At 41.3% G+C, this 20268-nt stretch overlaps 2 protein-coding genes across 4 annotated transcripts in view; one reads left to right on the forward strand and one right to left on the reverse strand.

Moving 5' to 3' along the window:
- PTER (phosphotriesterase related) overlaps nucleotides 1-12434 on the forward strand; it is a 29618-nt gene extending 17184 nt beyond the window's left edge. For all 3 annotated transcript variants that reach the window (XM_067562290.1, XM_067562291.1, XM_067562292.1), the window contains exons 3-5: nucleotides 1175-1440; nucleotides 4902-5042; nucleotides 9289-12434. In XM_067562290.1, coding sequence (XP_067418391.1) covers nucleotides 1175-1440; nucleotides 4902-5042; nucleotides 9289-9499 — 618 coding nt within the window. In that variant the 3' untranslated portion in view covers nucleotides 9500-12434. The remainder of the gene's footprint in view (nucleotides 1-1174; nucleotides 1441-4901; nucleotides 5043-9288) is intronic.
- Nucleotides 12435-12913: 479 nt separating this feature from the next.
- C1QL3 (complement C1q like 3) lies at nucleotides 12914-20037 on the reverse strand. Its single transcript, XM_067562293.1, has 2 exons — nucleotides 19058-20037; nucleotides 12914-13093 (listed from the first exon to the last, which is right to left on the reverse strand). Exons 1-2 carry the CDS (start codon nucleotides 19643-19645, stop codon nucleotides 12914-12916), a joined length of 768 nt encoding a protein of 255 aa, XP_067418394.1. The 5' UTR covers nucleotides 19646-20037.
- Between the last annotated feature and the right edge of the window lie 231 nt (nucleotides 20038-20268).

Here is a 20268-nt window from a genome sequence, read left to right on the forward strand (position 1 = left end):
CGTTATCCATTCTTGTTAACAGCTCAGTTGTATGAATGAATTGGAAAGTTTACAATTACAGGGCAACAGTATTGGGGGCAGATCCTCAGCTAGTCTCAGTTGTCATAACTCCATTAACTTCAGTTTACACCAGCTGAGGATCTACCCCATTGTGTTGTGTGTCTATATCCGGGAGACGGAATGAGTAAGAATGAATGACAGATTAATTTGACATGGAGTTTGTTTGTTTGCTGGTGTTCTAGTTTTAAGTTACTAGCTTCTAAATTAATACAGTAAATTTAACCTTGCCAAACCTTTCTGTCTCCATTTTTCCTTTATTTTACTGTGCCCTGAAATCATGATTCCATATTAAACATTCAGGGTCAGATATTTAAAAGGTCCTCACCTTTGGTTTTGCACACCCAAACTTGTGCCGTTTTTTGTAGTAGCAAATAATGGCATTAAGAAGTTTAGCGACATGATCATACTTGCAGGTGTCTACATGCCATCATCTGTGCCTGCAGAATCACAGGCTGCTTTAAGAAAATTCACTATGAAAGACTGTGGGCCAAATTTTGTTCTCGGTTACGATTCAGAAGTCAGTGGAGTTACTTCAGATTTACTCTGGCATATCTGAGAGCAGGATTTGGCCCAGTGGCTCCTCTTCAGATCTTGACAACTAGAATCTTCACCAAACTTTAAAAAATCTACAGTTTTGTCCCTTCTCTCTCAATATGATATTTATTCACTTTCACCTTGAGGCCTTGTCTAAACACAGAAGTTGCATAGGTTTAACTTAAATAGGTGTAAAACCCAATTTAGGGGTTTTCTACATAGTTGTACTTATTTAACTTTATCAGTGTAGCAGTATTAGCTTCTTGGTTAGATATAGTTAAATCATTACAAATAGACCAGCCCTTAGTTAAGCCAGTGCAATCTTGTGTGCAGATGCTCTGGTATTGATTTACACCTGGCTTCTATTGGTCTAGTTTGCACTTGGCACAAGTACACTCATATAATCCAAATTAAAATCAGTATAAGAGTGTGTATACACAAAACTGGATCTATTTGACTACATGCATTTACAATCACATCATTAGTTAGATTCTGTGCGACTTCATGTGTAGACCAGAGCTGATAATTTGCAACACAAAGAGTATCATTAATTAAAGGATCTCCTTTTTATTTTTGTTAGCTTACAGACGTTATCGTCAATGAGATACTCAATGGAGCTGATGGAACTGACATCAAGTGTGGTGTGGTAGGAGAAATTGGCTGCTCGTGGCCTCTGATGGAGAGTGAAAAAAAAGTACTGCAGGCAACAGCACATGCTCAGTCACAGCTGGGCTGCCCCATTATAATTCATCCTGGTAGGAACAGTGATGCACCTTTCCAGATTATTCGCATTCTGCAGGAAGCTGGGGCTGATATCTCAAAAACTGTCATGTCTCACCTCGACAGGTAACCTAATAGACTAGCAGGGCATCACATGTCTATGGTTTGCCTGGACGTGCTGTCTGTAAATAGTGGAATTTTTGGGAATAGCAGCCTCGGAGAGTTGGGTTTATCCAGTGATCTGATACCACTACAAGAAGCACTGCTTTGTGTTTAGTGATTTCAAGATTACAATAATGCTTATGATTACTAAGGCAGTGAGGGTCTGAGTCAGGCTGCTAGTCTACAAGCAATCTTGGCCAAGATTTTAAAAAGTCAGATCCTAAGCTCATACATAGACACCTAAATAAGTGACCTGGTTTTCAAAAGTGCTGGACACTCAGTAGGTTCCACTGATTTCAGTGGGAGCTGCTGGGTGTTCATCCCTTTTAAAAATCAGCTTGCTCTCCAAGGACCTGATCCAAAGCTTATTGATGCCAGTTGAAAGACTTCCATTGAGTCCACTGGTCTTTGGATCAGACCCCAAACTAGGTTCTTCCTCTGCAACTAATTTAAAGCAATGCATCTTAAAAAATCCCAGTTAGATTTTAGATAGGTCCTGTCTTATTACAGAAAGCAAGATGTTGGCCCCCTTTAAAACAAAAGCAGGAGCACAACACAGGTATAGAGGGGAAAGAGAGAGTATCCTGCCCCTTGAATTGAGAAACACAGTCCATTTGGCCACAACAGGTTTATGTGATCTTGTGTAGCTGAGGACCATTTGGCAAATGTCTAAGTATTGATTAATGTGGCTAGCTGCTGAATAATGGAAAGTATTTGTGGTCATCTGACTCTCAGCAATTCAATTGTTTGTCCCCATCAGGGGTGTAATATAGACATATAAATTATACCCATCTCTGTTATGTTTATTGAAGATTCCTGTTGATTTAATGTTCCACAAGATTGCAATTCAAGCACAGATTGTTTGCACGCATATCAGAGCCCCAAATGAGATGGGTACATTTTGAGTGCACTTGATTCATTTTTAAAATAATGCTTCAATGCTAAAAAAAAAAAAAATTAAAATAATTAAAAAATCAATTATATACATCACATAATCTCTCTTCGTGTATAGTAATACGTACTTAATCTTTTGTAGATTTATTTCTCTGACTTTCTAAAATAAAATAAAATAAAATAAAACAAAACCCTAATCTGTGGATACAAGAGTGCTCAATATCTTGCATGGTCAGTGCCAGGGACTTTTGTAACCGCTTTGATAGAGCATAGTAAAATGAATTGTTTTTGAACATAATGCTTGCTTCTCCTTTCGCTTATACTGGTGTGAATTAGAAGCGATTCCATTGAACTGAACAGAGTTACCCTGGTATAAAAAAGCAACAGTGTAAATAAGAGGAGAGTTAGGGCCACAAAGTTCTAAGTGTAGGATCAGCTGAACAGCCACTGATACAACTCATGACATTTTCTGATATTATTATATCATTACATTTCACACTTGGAGATGGGCCCTCACTGGAATGCAGGATCTGAATGTCCTCGAACTTCGAAGTACAGCTCAGCATCTAGAAATGAATTTAGCATCTTAGGCCCATCTCTAACTGGAGTATCCAGATCCTCTGAATTTAGCACTTTGCATGTAGATTTGAACTTCATTCAACACATAACAGTGCTATTTAGATGACAGGAAAAGACTATAATGGATAATGCTATCCTGCTAGCTACATCGTATGTTTTCCAGTGCAGCTTTTTATTACATTCTGTGTTAAGGATCTGTAATAAAAGTGTAACAAGCAGAAGGGCTGGGAAGAGACAACTTTTTATTTCCTGGCCCCAGTCACTTCTCAGGGATTAATGTTACCAAGGTACCCTGTTATATGACCAGGGTGAGCATTCAGTGATACCCATGGCTCCTGTTACAGTATCCATGGCATATGTTATGAAGGTATGTAATGGATAATGCTATATATGTTAATAATCTTAACATATATAGTCCATGCGAGCCCTCAACTAACAATTGTTTTAAAATAATTTTGCATGTCTGTGACATGACTTCTATGAAATCTGGCATTTAAAAATAACAATATTGCCATGTACACTGGAACTTCTCTTGGTTATTGCAGCCCCTTGAACTATGCAGGGCTGGAACTGAAAGCCACTCCCTCTTCTGCACTACACTTTGAAAGCCCATTTGGTCACAAGCTCTTATCTTGTGTAAACTGTGAAATGTATTTAAAAATCATTTGTTTTTATTAATTACAGTTGACAATGCTGAGATTCCTGCTGGCGACAGGCTTGTCTGAACAAGGGTTTTCTCTCTCTCAGCCCATCTGTTCCTCCTACTTAATCCTGCTAAGTCATAATATTGAATTTGTGACATCAGTCATTTCCATAGCAACAGACTATGATGTAATTAAACAGAGCAAAATGACTTTATGGCATCAAAAAGAAGGAGAAGCTGTGGTTGAACATTCTTGTTTAAATACAAATATCTGTACTTATAATAAGGGAGTAGAGCACATTATTTGCAAAATAAATTGTTGTTTTACTTTTTGTTTTGCTTTTTGTTAAATGTTTTCTCTTCCCCTTCTATCCCCCCAAAATGTTACGGCTGTATCAGTAGATTTCTAATGCACCATTCAGAGGAATTTATCTCAGATAGATGAACCTATTCTGAGGTGTTCAGAGAGGACATTTCCACGGAGCACCTACATGCTGCCGGAAATTGTTAGCTCACCAATTTTCACCCTTCGTCCTGAACTGGTGCTGCAGTGATGTGCCATGTTTTAGTTGAGATCTTGACTACTTCAAGATGCCATTACATTGTTTTGCAAGAATAGGGACATTAACTTAGGGAATACTGGCGAAAATCCAGTATGGGCAGTTATACTCTGTGTACCTAAAAGCATCTCTATCTTTAGTTTCTAATGGCTGGGGTTTTCAGTCCTAAATTAGTAAGTAGTGTTGTGCTTTAAACATTTGCTGTGTTTTACTCCAAAGTGTGTCTGCCTTTCCGTGATGGATGAAATGAGCCCTATATGTTGTGCCTGATCTGATACCCCTTTTTGGGGCAAGTAATCCTTACTCACATAAATAGTTTGTTGGATTTAAATAAATGTCCCTGTGAATTTAAAAACAAACAAACAACAAAACCTTTCTTCCTCATGAATGTAATAGGACATTTTCTGATATCAAGCATCTGAGTCTTGGTTCTTTCTTCCATTGAAGTTCATTATAATTGCACTTGTTATGCTATATGTTAACATATTTTAAAATGCATGGAATCTCCAGTTGATGTGGGAAAAGATTGAATACTGTGTTGGTTTATTATTATTTATTAACTTGAATTTCTTGAATGTTAGCTCAAAATCTCAGTAAACCTGATCAAATATTTTTAGTTCCTTGAAAGTAGGATTTCCCCAAATGATATATTTAAATGCTGTAGTCCATATGACCTGGAACATTTCCAAGATGTGTTATCATGATGACTTGATTATGCATGTTTACACTGTGTTTTGTATTTTCTGCAGGACTATATTTGATGAGAAGAAACTGCTGGAGTTTGCTAAACTTGGATGCTACTTAGAATATGACCTTTTTGGTACAGAATTGCTTCATTACCACTTCCATCCCGATCTTGATATGCCAAGTGACAATGAAAGAATTTCAAGGTACCTAGTGCAATGCAATGAAGTATAAATAATAACGCTGCTAGCTACTGAACATGAAGATTATTGGTATGCAGGTTTTAAGTGCATTACAGAATGGTCCTGCTTGCTGCTCAGACTAATATGCTAAATGATGTTAGTTTACTGTTGCTAGTACTTCTATCTAGTGCAATAAATATAACTCTGTCTCTTACCTGGCTAGGTATGTATAATGCAAACATTTCTTCCTACAGAAAAACGCAACTGTGAAAACCTAAGCTAATAGAATAGTTTAAAGATGTTTGTTTATAATTATTTGTTCACTTAGTTGAATATCACTACATACACAGGTTTCTCTTTTCTTTAACAGCCTGATCTCTAAAATGAGGAATTAAATGTTTGGCCTCTGTTTCAAACCTTTGTTTACAGTCTCTGGATTAAGTGTTGTTATTCTCCATTGTCCAGTCCAATTGTAATGTCTGATAAATGGGCGAAAGACTGGCCCAAATTCATCACTGGCCTTAATGGAGCTGCAGCTGCTTACGCAAAAGATTCATTTGCCCCTTTGCTTGCACTGTGCAGCATGATCTGTTGGTCTGCTAGGCACTCTATCACTTCTCCCCCTATCGAAGGGATACAATTCTTTTCTCTTTAAAACTCTCTAATGAACTTCATGTTCACTTCTTCTTGTCCTCTTACCTGCTTCTAATCAGCGTCTCCAATACCAGTTCAGTTCAACGAGATTTTATTAGCATTGCACCCTGTACGAGTGTTGCCAAAGGCTACAAAAGAGACATACCCCTATGCTATGTGTCAGAAGTGGATATGATCTGCCCAAGATGGGGCTTCCTGCTGTGTTTGGAGTGGGATCCCCTGTCTACTTGTCAGCAGTGTCATTCCTAATCGAGTGGCAGATTGCTACATAGCATGATGCCATCCTTTCTTTCTCCCAGGGACAGAAGCACTTTTTTCTCCTCACGTTTTGATGAGAAGGCTTTTACAATTCCTGATAATTTAAGGAAATATAGGAAATATCTTCCTAGCTTTCACACCTATCGTGAACATTACTTTTCTGCCTGCGTCTTCGCTGTTATGTTGGCTGCACAATCTCTCTTCTCTGGGTTCAGACTATTATCTCTTTAAGGAGGTCTTAGGGGCACTACTACACTTGTCTGCCAAGTATTTGTCTGATTCTGATTCTGTGCCTGAAAGATCTCTGGTTTTTCACAACAGGAAATCTTCTCTCTCTTTATATAGCTTTTCAATCTTGCATTCACTTTCTCAAATCCCATTCGGTTGTATCAACAGTTTTTCACACCTGGCCTTTCTAAGACAGGTTTGCAAAACGTTCACCCAGTGCTGCAGTTGTTTTGCATATAGAACTCTTATTGAAAACACTGGGAGCTATGTATGCAAAAGGATTGTGCTAGTGGGTCTGTGGTAATGTGTGTCTCCTTAATCATGGTAATATTTTTTTGTCTCATCCATAATATTCCCCCCTCCCTCCCAGCCACAGCTGTTCCTACTTAGCCTCCCTGGCATTGAATGAGAGTGGCAGCAGGCTTTTTATACAAGAAAAAAAGAAAAAAAGAAATATGACAAGATTGTCTTTTGTTCTGGTATATTGTGTGTGTGTGTTTGTGTGTATATTTGGGTTTGAAATGCCATTAAATTGTTTCTTGTACTCTCAGTGTGTTCATGTTGGAAACACCATGACAATGGCAGTCTCCTGTTTTTCTACAGATTCATAATAAGCTGACATTTGATTTGTGTTCAACACAGAGTAATACGAATCAAATTGACCCTTACATTTGTTTGTACAAGTATTCAAAGAGCAGAACATTTTCAGGCATATTCATGTTCAGATCCAATAAATAAACGGACATAAGCATGCATGTCTATTCACACAAATGCAGCTATAAATATGTATTTGTATATACATATAATATAGGTATATGCAGAGGTGTGCATGTCATATGTTGCAAATTATTTTTTTTAATGAGCAGATGTATAGGTTTGTTGTGGTAAATTTTTAGGAAAGTTAGGGTGGGGGAAGTTGTATTTCTGGGACTTCCTGGATCTTAGGCTGACCAGTCATCATTGCTGACATAATCTCCATCCAGATTTTTGTTTATTCATTGGGCGGTTTTTTAATACACATTTTACCTACTTTTTTTTTTATCTGAGTTTCCTTGCTCAGATCTGGTGGTTTGGTTAGTACTAATTTTTGATTTACAGTCCCGGCCATTGTCCCTGATCTTATCACCTACCAAGAACACAGTCTGGCACTGGCATGTAGTTTTGAGATGGAGGATATACTTGCACTATGGCAGTATTTACAATGTTGGCATGTGTATTTTATGGAAAACTGCCAGTTTGGCACTATGTCCCAAAACGTAACTTATTTACCAGATTCAGGCTGACTGTATGATTTTTGCCCAGCTCATGCAAGTACCTAACCAATATTCTTTGTAAATCCTGTCCTCCTCCACCCCAGGCTGACAGTAGGAATTTTCATATTGCTGATGACAAAAGAGTACCGTGTTACTTACCCGACTAATAATTCGTTTGTCCTGGATCAAAGCACACTCAAATGATGAAAAATCAAAATTGCAAAGTGCTAGTAAAAATGGTGGCATTGAAAGGTTTACATGACTGATAAGCAATAAACAAACACCAGTTTTGCTAATATTCATCTCTTCCACTTTAACGTTACAAGCTACTAGGACATTGCTAGTAACATTGTCACCTCTCATTAATGCAGAGCATCTGCAGCAAGTCCCATACCCAGCCAAAACACATTGGCAATGACTTCTGTGCCTGTAGATGCTGTCAGAGAAGCATGTTGAATCACCTTCAGATATAGTGGGCTCTTATCGAGAGGGTATATGGGCCAGCAGAATTTTACCTTTGTTCTGTTAGGGGGCAAACCATGCCTCTCCCTTCTCCAAATTTTGCAAGCATGGAAGGAAGTGGAACCAACATATTTCTGCTGACTGGAAAAAGGGGGGCAGGATGCAGGAAGGTTCATGGTGCTGCTTCTGCACGGCCATAGAGGAGGTGATCTTTGCAGATCACCAGCCAAACTTCACCCTCGGGGGAAAGACACTAGCCACAAGGCTTATCATGTCTCCCAACTTGACCCTTTCTCTGCTTGTGTAAAATCTGTTTACAACAGGGACTGTGGAATTAGCCTGTAACTCCTATTACGTATTTGCTGACTTTACCTTTTATTTGTACAGCACTAGCAAAGACAGCAGCCACTATATTAGCCATTTAATTGACCTTCTCCGTAGATAAGCCTCTAAGGGCGGGATATTACCTGTGTGGTTTTTGTCTTTGTGGAAATTGGTGACTCTGAGAAGACTTGAAGTTTCTATAGCCCAGTTATTCCAGATGGAAATTCACTAAAGAAGTATTAATATGTGCATAATCCACCCATACTTTATTCTGTGAATAAACTTCAACAATCTGGGTCAGATCCTCATCTGGTTTAAATGGGACCAGTCTGATTGACTTCAGTGGAGGTACAACCATTTACACCAGCTGGATCTAGCCTACAGAGCCAAAGAGGTTTTGCTTTTCCCTGTGTGACTGCCAACTAATAAACCAGTATTGTTAAGAAAGGCTGTTCAGAGTGAACAAAGATCCTCCAAGAAATTTGCTTCTTCAGCTGAAAGAGCCAGGGTTGGAAGTTACTAATCTGTGTGTATTACCATATCCTTTGTTTGTGGAAATCCCTCAAAAATAAAAAAGCTAGTGTGCAAGTGCAACTGAACTCTACTTAGCAGTATAGGTGTGGAAACGGTTTGTATTGGGTTAAAGGCAAGAATTAACCCTGTTAAACGATCATTTTGAAGAACAGTGTATGTAGGAAGCGATTGTTTAGTCTTCTGGGCCAAGCCTGCTCAAATTGAAATTCGTGAATTTTGCCATTGACACCGATGGAGCAGGACTGAAAAACAGTGTAACAAATCCTGGCAACATGGATTTCACTCACCCATCACTCTGGATGTGTGACATTGTCTTGTTTCCAGAGGGGTTTCTTCTCTCAAAAATGGCTTAGGATATTTTAATATTTTGTATGTATTTAAGAAACATGCCTGTTTGTTTTTTTTAAAGACCCTGAAATAGGTCTTTTCATTTCATTTATCATATAGCCTAGAGGTATGTCCCTATAAAATGTTTAAATATGAATTATTTCTGTATTACTTCCAGAATTGTATGAACTCTTAACTGACAGATCTACTTTGTATTCACTTTTTTGCAGAATTCGGATGTTGATTAAGGAAGGCTATGAAGACAGAATTGTAATTGCTCATGATGTGCACACTAAGAATCGACTGATGAAATATGGAGGTCATGGATATTCACATGTCCTCAAAAACATCGTTCCTAAAATGCTAATAAGAGGTATACCCCAAAATATAATTAATAAGATATTGATGGAGAACCCAAAACAGTGGCTGACTTTTAAATAGGGCTAATGATTATCACATCTTGTACGTGAAGCTTGCTGAGAAAAGTCAGATTTGTTTCAATATAATGATCATTTAAAAGCTACGTTCTTGTGAGGAAAACTTGTGCGATGTGAATAAGACTCCCCAAGAGCTAATAATCACTTCCTTTTTAAATTAGAACAAAAAAAGTTGTATATTATCTGTGCATCTGACTACCTCTACTAATCTGATCCTGAATGAGTTATTTGTTTTGAGCACAACTACAGAATCTTTCCAAGTAAATATTGAAATAACTGTTTCCACAGAGCAAATTTAATACTATAGTTACTTATTATTCAGGATTTTTTTTTAAAGATGCCTCAGCTAAACTACTTGAGGAAATTTAAAATGTTTCCAGTTAAATTACCTCCCTCTGGAGCGATTTGATGTTCTTTGTAATATTGATGATCCTGTTAATTATCCTGCTGTTCTTTAATTAATGCTTGATAAAGAATATGGCACTTTTAAGTAGCTTCTGCAGAAAACAGGATAACAGAAAGAAGACAACATGATTTCAAAAAGGTACTGTATCTTTCAGGATTAACAACTCAAAAGAGATTATTTTTAAGTGAACATGTAAAAGAATACATGGGAAAGATTTTTTTTTTTTTAATAAAGCAATTTGCAGACCACTAACAATCACTGCTCTTTGTTTTAGAAGTCTTTTTTTAAATTAGGTTAAATTTTGAGTTGAACTTTTGGAAACTTGCATATCAATATGTGAAACGTCATGCAAATCAGCTTGATATTGAAAAGATGAAAATCCACAAATCAAAATATATTACATAATACAATTTAATGAGTTGTTACAGTTATAACAAAGGCCATGATTTAATCAGTTTACAAATCAGTTTGTCAAGATATGATGTAAAAAAGAAATGTTTGCCTTATATATGTTTTTCATTTACATTTTTGTTTTTTCCTCTAGTCCAAAACAGGGTTAAATACTTATTTATCCAAAGAAAATATTGTGTGTTAGCAATGGCAATCTCATTTCAACAGTTTATTCTTTTGCATGTGTCCAGTTTTTTATGTCCTGTGATAATGAAGTATTCCTGTTCACTCCTGGGTGAATGTGCATTGCTAGTTACAAACAATTTTTTGCTTGAAACATTGTTTGATAAGAAATCTCCAAAGCTTTGCTGCCACCCACTCTGTAGTGGTGGTCCTCTGCAATAAAAGCAATTGTGATATGAGTAGATGTGAAGTCAACTATATGTCCATTATAAAATATGTTACATATAATCAGTTCACCTTATGAATATGGGTTGGTGTCTTTGTAACAAGGAGAGTAGTAATGTTTAACCAAACTGATGTGATGTAATGATGGAACAGAAAAAAAAGACAGTTATGAAGCACAACTCTCTCTCTTGAGAACCAAGATATGCTACATAAGAGATTCTCTTATTGAGCATAAACTAACTGGTGGCATATTATGTCTTTTGAATTGAACAGCTGTCCAAAAGAAAAACAGACAAAAAGAAGAATATAGTCTGTGTGAGAAATGCCATAATCATGTAAATAAATGCTTTCGGGGGAGGAGGTGAGGTTCTAATCTTAAAATCTTAACTTTTATAAAAAAAATTAAAGGTAAAGATATTTTTTTCTTAATTAGGGCAGACATTTGACACTTTAGTGTATGACAGATCACAGTTTATCTCCTTCCTTTGGTAGATTAAAGAAGGTTGCTTGTGGCAGATTAAGTAAAACAGAAAAGCTAGGTCTGGCCTCCCACTACTCCATAGAAATTTACACAAATAGTATTTTTATTCTGCCATGAATGTAAGCTAAGATCTATACTGCATCAGCATTACAGCAGGATGTTACATAATTATTTTGACCCTATTGTAAAGATTCTGTGACGTATCCTTGTTATAATTTTGCTTTAGAGTTAAACTTGCAAGTATCATCAGGGGAGCAATTAAAACCAAAAACATATTTTCTAAACAAACATCCTCTTTATAGAGGTATAACTGATATTGCTGCTATTACTGATTGTAGAGGATTATTGTAGAACTATAACTTAAAAGCATGTTTTTACAATGTAATTCTCCAGGCTATTAGTTTATCATACGGAGTAAGCCTTTTTTGAGATATATATATATAGATATACATAAGAAAAATAGGTTTTAATACACAGTTTTTTGCATTTGAAAATCTGTTTCTCTCTTTGCATAACTGGTTTTCATATTTGGTATTATGCTTATCTATTAAGTTCAGTCACGCCATACTACAAACTGATGCAATTCCTTGTAACAGGTACTGTGTGATGGCATGGGTGGGAAGGGGGGTGCAAATCCCACTCTCATGCACACTAACTTCAGCAAGACTGGTTACATAAATAAGCTGAGCAGGATTTTGGCCAGTGGTTTTCTCACAATGTTCTATGTAATGGCTCCAATTGACTCTTTGTAGTATGTCAAGTCATAATCTTTTGTTAAACAAAAGTAGTAACTACAGACTTAGACTGAAAACTAATCGCAGCAAAGAAATCATTCTGTCCTGGCCTGGCAGTCTGGATGTTGGATATGCTAAAACAGTATTTACACAACAAACCGTCAAGAACTGGTTTGTTAAATTGTCTAAATACATGTATTTACACGTGTTTATATATTAAGAGCCAAATCTGTTCCCACTGAAATGAATGGGAGTTTTGCCATTAGCTTCAATGGACCCAGGATTTGGTGCAAATATAGGCTGTTTATTATGTCATCTCTTATCTTTTCATTGAACTCTTTCTTCTGGCTTCCTGTCTTAGAATACAATTAAGAGGAGGGAGAGGAAATTTAAACTAAACAAATGGGTTGAATCGTCTAAAAGACCTGACCTACATTCACAAAGCAGGGAAATTTAGAGTTAAGGCTTGAAACTGACTAGTTTCTAGTTCTAGCTAGGATAACAAAAGTACAAGGCAAACGATTCCTTGGGAGAGAAGAAGCATTTCAATTACCTCTTCCTTTTATTGTAAACTCATTTCTCACTATGAGTGAACTTCAAGCATCAAAGTTAGCAGGTAAGTCACAAGAACCAAAGCTGACGTATGGATAAAGCAGCAAGATCGTAATACATCAAAGTATCATATATACTGAAGAAATAATTCAGTGTCTTTAGATTTTCCTATAAAAAGTTGTGATCTATATAGGACTTCATTCACACTGACACTAACAATAAGGAATATTTGCTTTGGCGGTAGTGGATCACACATCTGTTTAACTTGCTTTATATATATATATCTATATATAAGGTTTCTCTGTGTCATACAGATGTGTCAGGTAGCATTTGATTTTTCCCCACTACTGAGGTGTCCCACGGTCAGTATCCGCTGGATTCTTGATTCATTGACTTTTGCCACATGAATCCATCCTTAGAAGAACAAGCTTAGTTTTTGATTCATAATCAGTCAGCGTAAATAATAAATCCAGAAAATGTGCTGTATTTGTTGTTGTTTCCTCCATGTGCTTTTCCTCCATCTAATTTTATGTAAACTTCATCTCCCGGTTCCAAATGAAGAACCACACTGTTACTAGCATAATCGTAGTTCTGATCAGCATCCTGAGCAATTGCACTAGCACGAACCTACGTAAAACACAAACAAACAAAAAGCGTTTGGTTAAGAAAGTTGGACATTCTTCCTGGTTGGTGGAATTAAAACATAGCTAAAGAAGGAGTAGCACACATTCACTGCCACTTTAAATATGCCTAACACCTCTCAGCTGTAGTTTTCCCCTATCAATATCATCAGTATTTCTGCCATGACTAGAAATGGTTTATACTGTAGCAGCAAGTTCTCCCATAAATAGGCTAAATATTTTAACTCAGACCATTATCACATGGCTTGTTTGCCTCCTGAGTAATACAAAACTGCTCACTCTCACATCTCCAGCTTTTGGAAAAAAATTTTTTTTTACAAACAATAGCCAGGGACCTGATTATGAGCTCACTCCAGTTTTATATTCTTGTAACTCTAACTCCAGTGGAACTACTCCCAATTTACACAAGCATGAGATCACAATCAGCCCCAGATAGTACAGTGGAGTTTTTCAGAAATGTTCTGATCATAATACTTAAAAGATCATGTTGCAAAAACACAGAAATAAAGTAATCTCTTGCTGCCAATGAACTTTAGACCCTTGTAGCTGATTTCTCTCTGAATAAGTATTTAAAATCTAAACGAAATGCTGAAGAACAAAAAAATTCTAGTGGTAAACAATCCAGTCCCAAGTGGGAAATACTGTTATTGCCACATATTTCACTTAATCATTTACCTTGTGCACAGTCTAAAAGATTTACATTTTAAAATTACATCATTTATTTAAGATGAATTATGGAGGTTTCAGATATTTGATTTTTTTAAAAATGAATATACTACTTTAATGCAACCTTTTTTTTTCCTTTTTCTTTTTCTTACTAATTGAGTTTGACATTATTAGCACATGGAAAGGAATTTATTAGCAAACTGAAAGGAATTGATAATCAATCTGAAATTGTATGTCAGTTCTAAGCAATTCATATTCTGTCACATCCTCAAGTAAAGGTAATCCTCCAAATCATTTAAATATAATTTAGTTCTGCTTTGTAAAATATTTAAACTTATGTGTATGTGATTTATTTTAGTACTGTATAACACATCATCTTTGTTTCTTGGCCCTATTCTAGTATAGTTAAATAGAGCTGTAAGTGATTTAGTGGTTTTTGCAAACCTGAACTAAGTAATAATGCATGACTTGGCTTACAATATGTGGGATTTTTATCTTCAGAATTGAAAAAAATGAGCTATAAATCAAGAATTTCCATGCATTCCTTTCAAAGTTTAACTGATAGGGTTTCAAATTAAATTTTCATGTGGCATGATCCCACATTAATACTGAAATGTTAAAAAAGAAGGCTCTTTAGCACGCTAGATCTCCAGGTATTTCATTATGAAGCTTAAGGATCAGGGTGGGGAAAAGTTCTCTGTGCATCACATAACAGAGGTGAGACCAGCTTACAAGATTTGTAATTGCTTAACAATCTGCAAATTTAAATGAATACATTAATATACACGGCAAACCAATGACTCCTATAATAGTTGTTTATTCAAACGATCTGTTATGATCATTAGTTCAGCAATAACTATCAAGACACAGGGCATTTCCTAGGGATTAAAGACTATCAGGGCGGAATTGATGACTTTGGGCCATTAACTCCAGAAATACTCCTCCATAGAAAATAACCTCCACTGAGGTCATTATTGCTATTATAAATGGGGAGGAGGGAAAAATATATGTGGCCATGGTTGGTTTTTTTAAATAGGTGACACAAAATGATTTTTCTAGAGAATTTTCTAGAGAATGCCCTGCACACTGGCAAATTGAATTGTTTAAATTACCATCTCATCTCCCCCGCTTCCCCCCCCCCACACACACACTCACAAATTCCATTCATGCCACAATTAAATGCTACTCATTGGATGTATCTCATATTTCATGCTTGTGTTCTTATGGATAAATATATCTGCTGTAAAGTAACAAACTAGTTGTGCTACTGGCTTTACCATTAAATGTGTTCATTATGAGGACTGTATGGGTGATGAACATATGCTACAGCAATGGACATTTCATAGCGTGCTAAAACTCTAGGTAGTATTTATTGGCTGTACTGAAAGAATGATTTAGACATTGAAAACCTTAAAAAAAATTACGCAGATTGTATTCAGTTGTGTGTAGCCACAAAGCACAATGTATTAATTTGGACCCACAGTCCAGTGTGTTACCCTTAAGGTTTTTGCCTCCTTTGTTTGGGAAAGCCAATGTAATTTCTTTTTAAAGCCTATGAAAATAGTCTCAGAAGACTTCTAAATGTACTGCCCTAAGAGTGCAAATGTATTTCAAAATTAAACCATTAATGTAGTATCCATTTTATAAGTGTCATGACTGCCCACCTCATCATTTTATAAGGGTACATGGGGACACTGAAATTGCAAACACATACCAGCTAAGCAATGTGATCTCAGCACTTCTATGTTTAAGCTCTATAACTATTAAGGAAGGCAATGTGTTACACGGGAGACCGTGAGCTTCTTAATATACATTGCTTTGGGATGATATCTTCCTATAAATCATGCACTCTCCAACATGAGTAATTCCTCCCCCCTCCCCCGAAATATTACTGATTGTATAACACCATCGGACCCCCCTTTTAACTATTTCATTGTATAATTTCCAGGCTTTTTCACAAATGCCATAGAAAGTTAACTATCACATTGCATCACGCACCATTGTTTCAAGAACAAATCATCAACAAATAAAAAGGCACCAGTGCATTAAAACTACTAATTAATTTCGAATAAATTGAATGCTGTTATTTAAGCTTAACCACGACTTCTTATCATACATAAATATAAGAAAAAATTAACATCCCTTATGCACAAACAAGACCCTTCTTTCATTCAGCGGGAGCTGGGCATGTCTAGTCATTCTAAGGAGTTGAAGCAGTTTATTAATAGTTGCAGTTGGAATCTTTGCGGTTAGTCTTCAGGCTCAATTTAATATTTATAATTAGGAGTTTTTTAAGTGCATGCCTTACTTTTTAAGGGCTTTTTATTTTACTTCTAGCATGTAGTAGGAAACATGCTTAATACGTTTTACTACCCAAATGTAGGTTCATGTTTTAATCACAAATAAGGTAGTCTCCCTATATCTATACCCTATATCTATGTGTATATATATGCATATACAGCATTGCTTTTAGATGACGAAGTCAAAGCTGTTGTACTACATTTCACAGTGTTTTAATAGTGCGGGCTCATCTGCAGACGCAGTATTTATGGTGGACATTTGCTAATTTAATTAATTGCAACTGACGGCCTCATAACTCCATTTCCCAGTACTTCTGAGCAACCATAAACAAACGGTTAAGTGGCATATCAGATTAATTGCCTGGCCTTTGCTGCTCCCATCTGTGATCCTGCATGCAGCACAGTGCCTAAGTGAAATGGCTTTCCGCGGGTTACGGTAGACTGGCATTCCTCGGAACCGGAGTGTTAAGCATTTTTAGCTTCATTTGTGTGTGTGTGTGTGTGTGTGCGCCTCTGGCGGTGGGGGAGGGGCTTTAATCCGGAAAGCGACGCAGAATAATGAGCATGGACTAGTGACATGGGAGCCCAAATTCAGTTTTACGAGCCCAATCCCTGTCACACCAAGAGAAGCACCTGCCCAGCTCGTGCGTTGGAGTGGGAGCTAACTGCAGCGAGCCCAGCAAAGCTGCAGTGTGAGCACCCGCAACATTTCGCATGGCCCGTGCTGGGGCTGTACATGGTGCTAGAGAATTGTGCACTTTCTGTGTCGCTTTGATTGCTAGTCCCAGAACAGCCCCGTGGAAGAAAACACTTTATAGGGCTAGCGAATGACCCGGAGCCCAGTAGTAATGCGTGTAAGTTTCCGTGCGCCTTAGTTCGTATAAATGGTATTTCGAAACTAGTCTGGCTTCATTTCTGACCAATGTGAAGCTGCTGTCGCCACCAGTAACTCTGGCCACGTTTCTGTGATGGGTTCGGAAAGCATGCCAAGATTTGGCCAGCCACTGGCCACTAACCAGCCCGGGTAGATGCTGTGCTGATCAGGGCACGTGTGCTAAGTGTTTATTAAAGCGATATGTTACAGGGACCATTTCCACTAACTCAGCAGGCGCGGTAGCCGCATTTAGCCTAATTAAAACGCATGATGCCTCTGTCTTTCACGGCGTAGCAGCTCAAGGGCTCCAATAGGCCAGTGTTCCTGGGGGAAACGTGGCGAAGCTCAGCCTCTGTGCGTTCAGGGCTCTTTAATATTTGGTTTAATCTGTTTTACATGTGGGAAGAAATGCACAACCTACCTCTGTCTAGAAGAAAGGAGCCTGCTAATAAGGAAGGGCTGTAGATAGTGCTATTACTGGCCTTGTAAAAGTGCCTTAACAGGAAAATTATGCCAGACGAAATTACCTGCTGTCACGTCTACACGCTTAAAACCTCCTAGCTGCCTGCCTCGCACCCAGATATTCTGTCCAGCGGCGTTCTGTTCTCCATTAGCGGAGTTCACACGGGAGATTCGGATTGCCTCGCTGTTACTTATCTTTCATTACAGTGAGTAAGTGGCCATATCCCGATTAGCCTCTTATTGCGCGTGGGAGTCCGGTATATTTCGCGTCTCCCTCAATCCCTAGCCCTGTTTTCTTCGAGAAAGGAAGAGAAACTAGACTCTAGGACGGCTGGCTTCCAGGCCCACCCCACAGTGCCCAGTTTTTCTGTGTCTTCCTGGGCTGGCCTTCTGAAAAAGGAGCCTCTCGTGTAAAAGAAGTGTGGGCAACGGGGCTTGACTACAGGCCCCAGCTTAGATCCACTTCCACGTGTCGACCCCCCATTTCGGGGACGCGCTCCGAGCTCGGCTGCTCAGAGCGGAGCATTTCCCGGCCACACCCACCGCGGGGCGAGCGGAGCGGAGCGGAGCGGAGAATTGCGTCCACCCACTTGCTTGTCAAAGTCGCTTAGCCGACGGTGACTCCTGGGCGATGCGGCTTCCCGGCTCACACACGCCTGCAAGTGTTGTCACTCCAGAAACCTACGGGCTGCGTTACTGCTCATTGCTAGGAACAAGTTCAGGAATCTGCCTCCCTTCCTTCAGCTGTGCCCAGCGGCGGCCTGGGCGGGTAACACGAGGGCTAAAGTAGCCAGACAGCCTCGCCTCCGGAGGCTCTGGCTGAGTGCCGGGGCCTCCCGGGTCAGATCCTGGCCGCAGGATTGGCCCCAGCCACCCACCCGCCCACGTGCCCCTCTGGGCATCCGCCAGGCGGCCAGGACCGATGGGCCGGGCCAGGCCAGGGAGGTTTGGCACCGCCCTGCTCCTGCTGCGGGACCCGGCTCTGCGCCCCTGGGCTGGCCGGGTGGGAGAGAAGAGACCGGAAGGGATTTAATCCCCCGTTACCCCGCGCAGCCAAGGTCACCAGAGGGCGCGGAGTCACCTCCGCTGCTGCCTGGGCCCCGCGAGCCGAGCCAAGGGTTGGGGAGTTTCCCCAGCGCGGTAAAGGGGCGGGTCCGGCTGCTCCTTAGCCCTGGGTCCAGTTCTGGGCCGCCGGGCTCCTAACGCCCCTCCTCAGCCGTCCATCGCCTCCCTTCCCCCCGGCCTCCTCTCAGAGCTCTCCCCGTGGCCCTGCTAGCCTTTCCCGGCTGCCCCGGCTCTCCCCCTACCTCCCCCTGGCTGCCCTACACCCCTCACCGCTGCACCACCACTGCCCTGGGACCGCCCCTTGCGTGCCCCCGGTGCGCCTCTCTCCAGCGCCCCCTCCACCGCCGGGCCCCCAGCTCCTCCCCGGGCTGCCGCTCCCTGCTCTCCTGTCCCGCAGGGGCTTCCCCGCTCCGTGATCCCCCACATCTGACTCCCCTTCCTCCGTGCCCCCCGCTCCGTGCCTCAGCCCGGGGTCCCCAGCCCCCCTCCATGCCCCTGCCTGGGTCTATGGCTCCCCAGCCCCCCTCTCTATGCCCCATCGCAGGTCCCCAGCCCCCCCTCAGGGCCCCCCAGCGCCCCTCACCTGGTTGTTCTTGCAGAGATCGGCCCACATGCTGGTGCCGTCGCCGCCCCGCATGAGCACGTGGTAGGTGAAGAAGTAGATGCCGGGGATGGAGCAGGTGAACTTGCCCGTGGTGGGGTCGTAGTGGTTGCCCAGGTTGGTGACCACGTCGTCGAACTTGAGCACCTCGTAGCCCTCGTGCTGCCGCTTGAGGCCGGCGTAGAAGGCGATCTTGGGCACGGTGCTGTAGGTGGCGGCGCTGATGGCCCCGGCCGCGTTCAGCCCAGGCGCCCCGGGGGGACCCGGCAGGCCCTGGCGCCCGGGCTCCCCCTTATCCCCCGGCGGCCCCACCGGTCCGGGCGGCCCCGGTTCCCCGGGCGGCCCGCGGGGCCCCGCCTTGCCCGGCCGGCCGGCCTCGCCCTTGGGCCCCTGGATGAAGGTGGGCAGGGACTGCATGAGGCCGCGGTCGGGCGTGGCCGCCGTGCTGGGCGCCTTGGTGCCGCCGTAGGGGTCGCAGACCATGCGGCAGGTGCCCAGCATCTCGTAGTGGGCCGAGGTGCCGGCCGAGCTCACCAGCACCGGGATGAGGATGACCAGCAGCAGCACCATGACCACCCCCAGGGCGCCGGCCGCGATCAGCCGCCGCCTGCTGCCCACCAGCCGGCTCAGCGCAGGGCGATCCTCCTGCCTGCTTTTGGACAAAATCTTGCTGGTTGAGCGGGGACCTCCTCAGAGCCGAAAACACCCGCAAGCCCCCGGCGAGCCCGAGCCCCCCGCCGCGCCCCCCCTCCGGGCGCCGCTCAGTCGGCGGGGAGCGAGGAAGGTGCCCTCGGCTGATCCGAAAGGCAAAGTCTGAGCTCCGGGCACCTGTGGCTGCCGCAGCCGCTGCTCTAGAGCGCGGAGAGCTGCCGCCCGGCGCCGAAGCCTCTCACACTTTTATGCTCCTGCTGGCGATCGACTTTTTTTTTTTTGCATACGGTGCCACTTCGAATCAACTTTCCCTTTCGCTGGCCTCTTCTCTCCCCTCTCGATCACCCCGCTTTCCTCCCCCCCCCCCCTTTTTTTTTTTTTGCAGCGACAACAACTCTCCCAAGGCAGAGCTCACTGGCGAAACTTGCAGCGCGCACGAAAAATCCCCCCTCGCCGATTCCTGCTTCCTTCGTGTAAACACACACGCGCGAGTGTTCTGCGGGCTGGAGACGGAGCCGCCCGAGCAGCCAGTAACCTTGCTC

The sequence above is a fragment of the Emydura macquarii genome, unplaced genomic scaffold (genome assembly GCF_026122565.2).
Source record: "Emydura macquarii macquarii isolate MOO-44397 ecotype Brisbane River unplaced genomic scaffold, CSIRO-AGI_Emac_v2 contig_2422, whole genome shotgun sequence".
Lineage (NCBI taxonomy): Eukaryota > Metazoa > Chordata > Testudines > Chelidae > Emydura > Emydura macquarii.

What these genes read in the sequence shown, in the direction of transcription:
- C1QL3 (XM_067562293.1), bottom strand. Translation starts at nt 19,645, where the DNA reads ATGGTGCTGCTGCTGGTCATCCTCATCCCGGTGCTGGTGAGCTCGGCC. An exon ending in ATCTCTGCAAGAACAACCAG is followed by an intron (nt 13,094 to 19,057) that starts GTGAGGGGCGCT and finishes TGTTTTACGTAG; the next exon opens with GTTCGTGCTAGTGCAATTGC.